The sequence below is a fragment of the Nansenia antarctica genome, assembly GCF_963989245.1.
Source record: "Nansenia antarctica genome assembly, chromosome: 2".
In the NCBI taxonomy this organism is placed as follows: Eukaryota; Metazoa; Chordata; class Actinopteri; order Argentiniformes; family Microstomatidae; genus Nansenia; species Nansenia antarctica.
Window position 1 is genome coordinate 78561584 of NC_137675.1, and position 12572 is coordinate 78574155.

At 44.2% G+C, this 12572-nt stretch overlaps 1 protein-coding gene across 1 annotated transcript; it reads right to left on the minus strand.

The window, feature by feature from the left end:
* Window positions 1-3431: 3431 nt before the first annotated feature.
* Window positions 3432-7930, minus strand: LOC308150680 (sphingomyelin synthase-related protein 1-like; the record flags this gene model as incomplete). The annotated part of the gene is made up of 6 exons (XM_080523485.1): window positions 3432-3732; window positions 3975-4129; window positions 5972-6080; window positions 6414-6509; window positions 7215-7279; window positions 7778-7930. 6 exons carry the CDS (start codon window positions 7928-7930, stop codon window positions 3432-3434), a joined length of 879 nt encoding a protein of 292 aa, XP_080379611.1.
* Window positions 7931-12572: the final 4642 nt, after the last annotated feature.

Sequence of the window (12572 nt, forward strand, 5' to 3'; positions counted from 1 at the left end):
ACGTTTTCCCTGAAATCACGTGGTATAGAGTAGGAAGATTGTTATCTCTACAGTAACGGCTGCGAAGTCTTAACCCTTGTGTGGTGTTCGGGTCAACTGGACCCGTTTTACATTTGTACTTGGTGAGAAATGGTACAAGAATACATTTGATCAATATGAAACTCCATGGCCTTGGCTTATTTTCTATGAAAAACATGTAAAAGTGAAAAAAAACACACATTTATGTCCTTCATAAGATGTTCGGGTCATTTAGGCCCGGATGCACAGAGACACACAGAAACATACACACACTCACACTGACACTCACTCACTCACTCACACACCTCTGCTCTAGCTTTCCCGTGCCAAGAAGCCGTCTGCTCTCACACTTTTTACCCTTTGAAGTGCAACATTGTAAACATTTTTACATTTTCTTGCACTGTACAGAACGTATGCAGCAACTGCAAAAAGTACATTTGAGGTACACACACTGTCACATTATGTGCTTCATGTGTTGTGTAGACAGGCATACCCATGCACACACAATTGTAGCCAGTGGTATTTCAGAATTATTTGGGATTTTTCAGACATAATACTGTATTTCGACAGTGACAGTGAAAACAGTGTACATTCCGTTCGTGTTTTGTGATTCAGCATTTGCAGACATTTTCGAGAGATGTATTTCATAGCTATTGGCAAAAACAATCTTAGTTTGGTTCTTTCATTTCTATTCTTGTTCATCACCTGTATTTTCTTTACAGCTTTGATTAGAATTAGATAAATGTGAAATTCAATTGAGAATATAAATTCAAAATAATAAACAGCAATGAAAACATTGTTTCATTAATATTTTTCCTAGAAAAGTATGATTTATGACACCCTTTAATATTATGGGCTATTTTGGGGCTTTCTTGCGCCCTGAGTATACCCCCTTGTATGGGTCACCCTTGGGACTAGGAGCACCGTGTCAAGACAAGTGCTTTTAAAACCCCAATGATGTCCCGGGTCAACTGGACCCGAACAGTACGAAAGGGTCCAAAAAGTGAACATCACACAACCAAGATCACGGTGCACTGTCATAAAACAACTACTTTTCACTTTCAGGTACAGTACCTCAGACTTGTAGCCGCTGACAGGTTATTGGTGTCATAAAGTCCCTGTCGTTAAACTAGATTAACGAGATTATCCACAATGTTTAATTTTCGACTATGATATCTGAGTCAGACCTTTGATACTATACTCATACTGTATGTCATAAACATGGGCTCATTGCAATGCAGGGAACAGAATAAGGAATGGTATCATTCACAACGATGAATTGAGAATCAAGGACCCCAATTGAAATAAGCCAGTGGCTTTCTTGGGTTTTTATCCTTTTAGTTGACCTTGTATGTAATATGTACTTTCATGTACCTACTTCTGCAAACCTTCTAATAAAGATTTCAATCAATCAATCAATCAAACACATACCATTCCTCATTCTATTCCATTCGTTACAATGAGCCCATCCTCCAATTTCTACCTCCACCAGCCTCCCCTGGTCTCTTAATGAATACATAAGTACATAAGTGCAACGTGTCATTGATGAAGCTTATGATATTGTCTCATTTGCAAGCAGAGAGCAAACGGCTCAGCTCAGTTCGGCTCTGTTGTAAGAAAAATGGTATTAGTGTGTTTGTTTTACTGTAAATATTGAATCAAATAATCGTATAATCATATTAAATAACATACTTAGATGTTGCTTAAGACACGCTAATCGCAGTCCTGTTGGAGAGGGGACTGAACTGGAGTCAACCGACACAATTCTACTGTATCAAAAAACACCTGGAATCACCTTCACCCGTCCTGAAATGTCTGGGGAATTGAAATGCTCAGACTTCTAGGAATCGCGCCTTCTTCCTTCTTCTCTCCCGCCCTCCTTCTTTCACTATTTACAACTTCTCTCTCTCTCTTTCTCTTTCTCTGTTTGGCAACTCCTTCTCCCTCCCTTCTTTCACTTTAACTGTGCTGTCTGTTCTTTGAAGTCAGCTGACTTGTTGTATTCTCTTCCCAGATGACATGACCTGGATGATGGTTTTGTGGTGTGTGTGTGTGTGTCTGTGTGTATACGCATGCATGTGTGAGTGTGTGTGTATATGCATGTGCGTGCATGCATGTGCGTGTGTGTATGTATGTATGTATGCTTGCGTGCGTGCATGAGTGTGTGTGTGTGTGTGTGTGTGGTACTGCTGGTTTCCTTTAACAGCGTCCAGTGCAGGGAAACACAGTGCCTGGGTTACCACTGACACGCTATCGCTGCTATCACACCAAACCCTCACAGTCATCTCTCCTCAGGCCCTACGGTAAATGATGCTGACCACAGACTAATGAAGCCTTATAAAGGGTCATAGCGTTACCACTGCTGCTGATAATATCACCTAAACAGTGATTATCATCTGACCTGTCTCACCCTATGCCAGTAAATGCATGACAGCCTTAGATTAGATTAGTATCTGTCGGTTTAAACACACGCGCACACACACACACACACACACACACACACACACACACACATGCGTAGGTGTTGCTTGTATCTAGGTGGGTCAGGGTGGAGTGAAGCGGAGTGGTGATGGCGTCCTCCGTTGACCTGTTCTTGCGGTAGGCGACCGGGGTTCTAGTGTGTGTGGGGGGGGGGGTGACGTTGGTTGTTGACTTGTGGGGATAACTGCCTGGGCCAGTGACGGGTTGAAAATGTCAGTGAAAACCCCGGCCATCTGTGCAGCGCACGCCTTGGAAGGCCGTGAGCCTTGAGCCTTGTAAGCTTTACAAGAAACTAGCAGTCAACGACCAGTGTTACCTGAACATCACAGATACAGTCCTCCCCAAACCCTGCTCTAACAGGATCTGTGTGTGTGTGTGTGTGTGTGTGTGTGTGTCTGTGTATGAGGTGACACAGAGGTTGTATTTCCTTGTATTATTACTGTAAAGGCTTTCCAACAGGGAAGTGGGAAGTAATCTCAGCTATGTTCAGTTTACTTGAAACCAAGGTGTTTATTTAGCAGTGGGCCGGCTACTGTAGTAACAAGTAACAAGCTCATAGACCAGCAGGGGTGGACAGAGGGAGGAAGTGACCTCACGTCATAGATCAGCTGGGGTGGACAGAGGGGGGAAGTGACCTCACGTCATAGATCAGCTGGGGTGGACAGAGGGGGGAAGTGACCTCAAATCGTCAAACCTACAAACTCAGGATGAGTAAGCTGCTAATCTGACCTTGTTGAAGTGAGAGGAGAGAGCACAGGAGCAGAGACCTGCCTGCCTGTCTGCCTGCCTGCCTGCCTGCCTGCCTGCCTGTCTGTCTGTCTGTCTGCCTGTCTGTCTGTCTGCCTCCCTGGTGCACGGAACAGCCATTAAACTGTCATAACACTGGTTATGTCTCACACACACACACACACACACACACACACACTTTCTCTCTAACCAATGAGAGTCCTCATGAATTCAGGTCTGTCGAAGGGCCAGTGGTATTGGTTCGGTACTGGCCCGTTGACGTTGCACTCAAAGAAGGAGAACATGGGGAACCAGATGCGCGCGCGGCCGCTGTGCTGGTAGGCCCGGGTGTTGGCCAGGGTGTGGTAGTAGAGGAACAGGCGCGTGGTGATGTAGAAGGCGATAAACACGTCGATGGAGTAGTGTTCATGTGCCGCCAGGATGAAGAAGATCCCCAACAGGTTCAGCACCCAGGAGATGGTGTGGATCAGGTTCCAGCTCCGCGGAGTATCCAACAGGTTCAGCACCCAGGAGATGGTGTGGATCAGGTTCCAGCTCCGCGGAGTATCTGAACAATGATAGCATTAATAATAATAATAATAATGATAATAATAACTTTTATTTGTATAGCACTTTTCCTGCAAATGTTGCAGCTCAAAGTGCTTAATAGACAGTACAGCCTAACCCCTAACACATAGACACTGTGATAAAAGCACACACACACACACACACACACACACTCAGTACACTTACACTCAGTGACGAAGAAGTTGAGCATAGTGATTACTACGGTGTGTCCGCTGAACATGTAATCTCCACAGGTGTGGACTCCTGTCAGAGACATTCCAAAGCCACTCCAGATAGCCAGCGCCCTCTGCACCTTCCCCCAGGTATCACCATACATCTAACAGACAGACAGATAGACAAGCACACAGACAGAGAGATGAACCATGTTCCAAGGACAAATCTGTGACTCTTTAGCCAATCAGACAACTGCAGTCCTGACTCATGTCAATGAGTGATTTTAACAACAACACTATCCTAATGATAATGTATGCTTGCATGCGCGTGTGTGTGTGTGTGTGTGTGTGCGTGTATGTGTGTGTGTGTGTGTGTGTGTGTGTGTGTGTGTGTGTGTCTCACCTTACTGGAGCACTGTAGGGCCCAATCCCGATTCTCTTTTCTACCCCTATGGCTCGTTTTCGAGTGTCACTCGATTCAAAGGCAAGGCCTTCGAATACGTCACAAGCCCTACCCCTTGAAATCAAAGCCCTATGAATTGGAACAGCCCTTCACGGCGCCTACGTCATCACGCGGTACGGTTGACGCGTTGTGTTGCCGGCGAATTCTCACATCTCGCAATGCCTTCTTCAGCTGTGTTTATTTCTGTTGCGTGTGCTATAAGCATCTATTTTCGTTTGTTATCAACATACTGTAGTGTTTAGACGTTCCTTTTTTAGTCTCTTCCGTCAGCGATGTCTTTTTTGTGGACATCGCAATAATGACAATGAATTTAATGACAATGAATGACTCCAACCAAAACAACCAGTCCATCAATAGTCATAAAGCGTTGTCCAAAAATCACGTTACCAAGCGCCTTTCTCAGAACAATTCGTCGTCTAGAATCCAAAAATCAATCCATCATAGTGGTGGTCAAAAACGTAGAAAGAGGATCTCTTGGGGACGCGGCCACATTTGCCCGTGAAGGAGAGATGACAAATAAGCGGAAACATTTCTCAGTAGAGTCGAACGGTGATATATCATCATCCTTTACGCGTATCCTTAACTGTAGTTACATTTCGCGTGTCATATGCCATTAGACATGGAAATATGTCAATGCGCGGCTGACAAATCAGCTTGTAACGTTAGACACACAGCACATCGGCATAATAACGTTTTGTTGTTGTTGTGCTTGTTATAAAGAAAAGGTCTATAATGCATTGAAATGACATTAGTACATCAGACATTAGACATCAGACATGGAAATATGTCAATGCGCGGCTGTCATGCACAAATCAGCTTGTAACGTTAGACACACAGCACATCGGCATGATAACGTTTTGTTGTTGTTGTGCTTGTTATAAAGAAAAGGTCTATAATGCATTGAAATGAATGATACAACCCATTAATAATATTACATAATTACAACTGCTCGGATTAGATTGCGGGTGGAAATAGGTCAAAATGCGCATCATGTACAAGTCAGCCGAACGTTTGATAGATAACTTTACATATGTGTACCATCATCCGCTGTCAAACGCCACAGGTAATAATTGATTTATGACTGTACATCTCTGAAATGCTCGACTGTCATGCAGCGTTGCGTTACTGTAACGTTAGACACAGCACCGACATAAAAGCGATTTTTGGGTTATGCGTGTTATAAATAAAAGGTCTATAATGCATTGTAATGACATTAAACTAAGACAATAAGATGGTTATCATAATTTTTCAAATCTTTATTAATAAGTAATTACAGAGAATTAAAATGACATTTCCGCATTGAATAGAGCGACATAAGATTTCTGTAGATGATTCGCAATGCATCCTGGTATCAAGGGGTAGCGTACACCTAGCCCTTCGAAGCTAGTGTGGTCCTGGAATCGCTCGAAACGAAGTAATAGTTAGCCCTCCCCCTTACCCCTAGCCCTCGATGAAATATGAATTGGGACAGCCCTCGCCCTAAACGTGAACGCGCAAATCGAGCCAAAGGGGTGAAAACGAAGGGCTAGGGGTGAATTGGGATTGGCCCTAGGTGTTGTCCAGGCACGGAGGGGGAGGTGACAAACATGGTGACACAGCGCAGCATAAACACAGTCCCCATCAGAGAGCAGAGACGCCTGAGCAGGATGGACCTGAGAGAGAACCAAATAACTATGTTTTACAATAACGAACCCATACATTTGACATTTTAACTATTTTAGCAGACGCTTTTTATCCAAAACGACTTACAATTAGAGATTACAGGGACAGTCTCCCTGGAGTAATTTAGAGCTAGTGTTCCCAGGTGGGATTTAAACTGTGTTTGTGTGTGTGTGTGTGTGTGTGTGTGTGTGTGTGTGTGTGTGTGTTTGTGTGTGTGTGTGTGGGGGGGTTATATACTGTAGCAGTTGCAGAAGTATCTTGTATCTAATAATATTTTGTGGAGTAAGCAGTGTGTATACTGTATGTGGAGTACCTGTGTGTACCTGTGTTTGTGGAGGAGGAGCACCAGTAGGAAGATGTAACACAGGATCAGACCACAAGCCTCAGCCATCGCAAACGCCCAAGGGATTCTGGGAACACTGTCAGAGGGAGTAAGAAACATACATACATTTATGTCGAGCTCTTCTACTGGGTAAAGTGTAGTCTAGAAAAACAACACAGGAGTGGTGTGACAGGCCAAGACGTTGGTAGATACTAGAAGAGTAAAAAAAGAATTCTATCTTTGCACTCAATCAAATTTCAGGACCCTTCTTTCATGACCTTTCCTAGATATGTGCGTTCTACCACCCAGTATCCTTACATTTTCCAAATCACATCAGGATAAGCTAGTATAACGCTATTTTGCAGTTTTTCTGTGTAGGAGGCAGGCTAATTTAAAAGAAGCGCCCCCTAGTGATCTTTGTGTGTAAATAGCAGATTTACATTCTAAAAAGGGAGTCTAACTAACAGCTGCACAGAATGCCCCGCCCCTCCCCGCTTCAAAGCTCGTGGCCGAGCCCATCTCCTCTCTACCTGTCTAACCCAATCACACGAGCCCATCTCCTCTCTACCTGTCTAACCCAATCACACGAGCCCATCTCCTCTCTACCTGTCTAACCCAATCACACGAGCCCATCTCCTCTCTACCTGTCTAACCCAATCACACGAGCCCATCTCCTCTCTACCTGTCTAACCCAATCACACGAGCCCATCTCCTCTCTACCTGTCTAACCCAATCACACGAGCCCATCTCCTCTCTACCTGTCTAACCCAATCACACGTCGTGATAATAACCAAGTACACACCTCTTAAACTGTCTAGCGGTGGTTTTAAACATTGACACGGTCTGGTATGTGAAGAAAACCAATTGCTGGAACCAAAACACCCATGCTCAGGAGTCAGCATGATGGGCGAGCCGCCGTCATAGGCTATAGGCTATAACGCTGTACATTAACAAACTTCACATCCAAAGTTTAACATCCATAGACGGTAACCCACACAACCCTGTTGTGTATGCAAAGTATATAGGCTATATAACTCTATGCATGGGCCTATATGTAGTATATATATATTAAAAGAAAGAGAAGAAAAAATTGGAAATAAAGTAAAATGAAACACGTTGATAAGTTTCACATCCATAGTTTAACCTTTAACATTTAACAGTGTAAATCCGTAACAATATCAGCTTAACATCGCCTCATATAAAGAGTTTACTAACCTCACCCCCGTGATTTCTCTGAGGCAGGTTGTTACACGTAAACCCAGGGAGAAAGGAGCACAAACGCTGCGACGGTTATCTCAGGGAGTGAATGTAGTCCATAGCCCCTTTATGGTCGTCAAATCGGCGCTTTCCTTGCTCCGATCTCACAGTGAGGATTGCTGGATAATCCAGAGAGAATTTGATGCGTTTATCATGAAGCATCTTCTTGCACTCGTTGAACTTCCTGCGATTCTCGATCAGCAGCTTGGAGTAGTCGGCAAAGACCATGACGCGATGGTCCTTCCAGGTGACAGTCCCCATCGTGCGTGCAGCCTCGGCGATGCGGTTCCAGGAGTTTGGCGATGATGGGTCGCGCTGGTAGCTGTCGGTTATCCGGACTCTTGCGCAGTACCCCAAGCCTATGTGCTCTGTCGACCTCCAGTCCCCCGGGGAAGTTGATGTTCAGAATGTCCGGTAGGCACTTAACAAGGTGTCCCCATCCTCGCAGCCCTCCGGAAACCCGATTAAACGTAAGTTATTCCTCCGCTCCCTGTTCTCGATGTCATCCACTTTTTGCCGAAGGGTCTCCACTTCTGTGGCTGTCGCTAGGAAGGATAGACGGCTCTCAACTTGAGAAATGCGGTTGACGATTTCAGACAATTTGTTATCAGTGGCACTTGTTGTTACCCGAATAGCCTCCAGCTTCTTATCGTGGGTCATGATTAGTGTGTTGATGTTGGCCAGCTCTCTGAGTACCTCCCCAGGGACGGTGGCTCCACGTGTAGCTGTGTGGTGAGTTTGACTAGTGCTCGCGCCAGCCACCTCGTTCGCTTCGTCTCGGCCGGAGTCATCTTTAGGCGCAACCATGCCGCTTCTTAGTTTGTGCATTATTGCACTGGATGTTTAACAACGTAACACAAGTAAAAAAAAAAGTGGGCTCTTTGTCGAGTTTCACAACATATTTTGAGCAGGGATAGGCGCGTGAGAAACTCCTCACGCCGCCATTCTCGTCAACCACTCACGTCACTCCACAGAGTGATTTTATGATGGAAATTGAATGGTAACCATTTTGCCTTTCAACTTTAAACGACTAGCCTAAGTTTTAAGATAATTCAAGAATTTCATTTCAATTTTTGGTTTTCTTTATATTGCCGTGGGCACGTTTCCTATTGACCATATTAGGTGTGACCACGGGGTGTAAATTGATCACATTGAGGGCAGGCCTAGACAGCGCGCTACCGATTGGAAAAGCGAGGTGTTTGCTACACAGAGATGTACAACTAGCTAGCTGGCTGGCCTGATGGTGTGTACCATGATCCTGAAACAAAGTCAATAGGGGTGGTTTAGCCATTAGCTAACGTAAGCTAACAAGCTTTGTCAAAAGTCAAGACATGCCAAAGTGGCCCTTTTTATTTTTTTATTTTTATTTAACCTTTATTTATACAGGTAAGAAACACATTGAGCCCCAAGGGCTCATTTTCAAGTGTGACCTGTTCCAAGGCCCTGTAACGTACTGGCGCACATCTACTGTTACTGTAGTGTAGCCGTTAGATGGCAGGTGTTAACATGTACAGATATACCTCTCGTGTAGCTTGTTAGCTAGCTGTAGACATGTGTTAGTGATCCAGTTCTGTACTTACAGAGTAGCTGGTGTAACGGAGTAGAAAGTACAGTTCAATTATAGCTAAAATAGAGCTAAACTGCACCCTCTAGGGGTTTAATGTAAATACAGCTGTACAGTGCATAGCGCGGGACGCAACGTGATCCTGCTCAGCTCATCTGAAAACTCTGACTGGGTAGGTCACGTTTTCTACCGTGTCTGAGATCGAATATCGTTTGAGAGATTATCAATGTACCTATGTTTTATTTGAATGTTTGATAAGTAAGATAGCTGTTTTGAGTTTCCCCATTTATAGTATTTTAGTAGTGTATAACATATACATATATACCTCTCGTGTAGCTTGTTAGCTAGCTGTAGACATGTGTTAGTGATCCAGTTCTGTACTTACAGAGTAGCTGGCACAATTACAATCAGTTTCAAGTGACTTGAATAGTGCGTTCGTTTCATTTATTACTTAAGTCTGCTTGATTGGCGCACATTGCGGATGAGAGCGAGGCTTATCTGCGTATTGTTTTTGGAGCTCCCGCCGTTTCTTTCAGCTACAATGATTCTACTATTTGAAAATGTTTGAAAAGTAAACACGCTAAATAAAAAAAATCCAAATGTATAATGCTTAATGTATCGCAGATCCCAGGTAAGTTATCTCATGCAAAGTACTGTATATGCAACCAAATACTAAACATGAAATAGGGGGACTATCATGCATGAGAGTGTTCTTGTTTATAAATGGTTTAAACAATACAAATGTCCTCCAATAAAAGCTGACAATCTGTATTTTAACTTCATATTAAAACCTTGTTCTTGCTTTTCTGTTATTTCCCCTTGAAAAATAACAGAAAAAGTAAGGGCAGAGTCTTGATATTAAACTCTGACTTTTCTTGCTGTCCATAGGACTTGTATAGATGGGGATGCTGCTATCTGGCACTACTATCCAAGGCTGTTAGTCATGACTCAAGTCATCTCTGAGGTGGTACCTCCACCGGAGGCCCTGGCTCCCTCAGACAGCCCTGTAAACACTCGGGATGAAGCCACTCCTGTGAAACATTGTCATGGGGAGACCAAGATGGAGGTGGGAGGGGCTACCGAGGAGCCTCCTGTGAACTGGTGTGAACCTGTAGAAGATGATGATGATGGCGATGATGATGATGATGATGATGATGATGATGAAAATGACGCACAGAGCTTGGACTACTCTGTTGGGGAGAGACGCATTTTTGTCCGAAGGGAGGCGGAAGAGGAGAGTCTTGCAGGGGAGAGTGAACGGAGCGGGAGCGTGGCGGGCAGTGAGAAGAACTTCAAGAAGAGGGCCAATAACCAGTATGTTGGTATTGTTTATTGTTGGCCGTGTTCATAGTACCAAATATCAATTATGTGACTTCTAAGCCATAGTGTGTATACTGGTCATTCTCTAGCACAGTGTTTCTCAACCGGGGTGCCGCGGCACTTCAGGGGTGTCTTCAGGGGTGCCGTCAAATAATTATATATTCTGACGTTCATATGAATGAATGAATAAATATATAAATAAATAAATATATACAAATAAATATAATACAATACAATACAATTCATCATCAAAATCTGTCTGTCTTCCCATGTCACAATGTCAATACCGGGTTCAGCGTAAGGTCAGTGTGTCTGCACTGCAGCCTGCATTGTTTTTTCATTTACCGCACAAAGACATTTCGAGCGGAAGCAGACAGGAAGCAGACAGGAAGCAGACAGGTAGCAAATAAGTAGCAGACAAGTAGCAGACAAGTAGCAAACAAGTAGCATCATGGAACGCTTTTTAAAAAGAAAGGCTCCAGAAGAAGCGAAGGTTGACTGAAACAGAGCCAACTCCATCCAGCTCTACATCGAAGGTAGATACCAGCAGTAAGGCCAAAAAAAGACAATACGACGACAGCTACTTAAATTATGGCTTCATCTCTAATGAGGATCCATCATGCCCTCTCCCTTTGTGCTTAATATGTGGCATGAAACTGTCAAATGAAGCGATGGTCCCGAGTAAACTCAAAAGACACCTAAGAACCAATCATCCATCACAAGCTGGCAAGGATTCTGAATACTTTGTTCGGATGAAAAGTCAGCATAGCCGTCAAGAACGGGTGATGATGAATTGCGCCAAAGTTTCGGTTAAAGCATTGGAGGCTAGCTACCTCGTAGCCGAAATTATTGCTAAGGCGAAGAAGCCACATACTATTGCCGAGTCCGTTATATTGCCAGCATGCACAGCAATAGTTAATCACATGCTAGGCCCACAAGCTGCAAAAGAGATAGCAAAGGTCCCGCTGTCTGACTGTACAATTGGAAGGCGAATCAATGCCATGTCTGCAGATATTGAAGATATCAATTTGCAAATTGATGAATCTACAGACGTGAGTGGGCATGCTCAGCTATTGGCAAATGTTCGATTCGTAGACGGGGACCGTATCAGGGAGAATTTTTTATTTTGCAAACCACTTCCTACCAAAACGACCGGAGAGGAGATTTATCGTCTGACAACAGAGTACATTGAAAAGGGAGGATTAAGCTGGAATAACTGTGTCAGTATTTGCACTGATGGTGCGGCTGCTATGACGGGCAGTGCCAAGGGCTTCATCAGTAGGGTCAAAGCGCAAAACCCAGGCATGCGAACAACCCACTGCTTCCTTCACAGAGAGGCACTTGTTGCAAAGACGCTACCCAAAGAACTGTCAGATGTACTGGACAGAGCGGTGGACATGGTTAATTTCATCAAGACGCGCCCGTTAAAGAGCCGTCTGTTTTCGATCCTATGCGAGGAAATGGGAGCAGAGCATCGTAGCTTGCTACTACACACAGCCGTCCGCTGGCTTTCGCGTGGGAAGGTGTTGGGCCGACTGTATGAGTTAAAAGAAGAACTGAAAACCTTCCTGATAGGAGAGAAATATGCACATGCGGAGCTGCTCGCAGATGAGCGATGGTGCGCAAAACTTGCGTACTTGGCCGATATCTTTAAGCATCTCAATGAGCTGAACATTAAAATGCAAGGCAAAGAAGAAAACCTTCTCACCTCGTCTGACAAACTGCGTGGCTTCAGATCTAAGCTCACACTCTGGCGTTCCTTTGTGGAACAGGGCAGGCTTGAGATGTTTCCCTTGTGTAGTGTGCATTCAAACAGCAGTACACTTTCTGACCTCATCACTCTGAAAACTCTTGACGAGCGATTTAGGCACTATTTTCCATCGGAGTCTTATGCAGAGTTTGACTGGGTCCGTGATCCTTGGAGTTCAAGTGCACTCAAGAGCTCAAGTGAATTGTCACTGCCAACACAGGAGCAACTGGCAGAGATCAGGGAAGATCGCACATTGAAAATTAAATTTC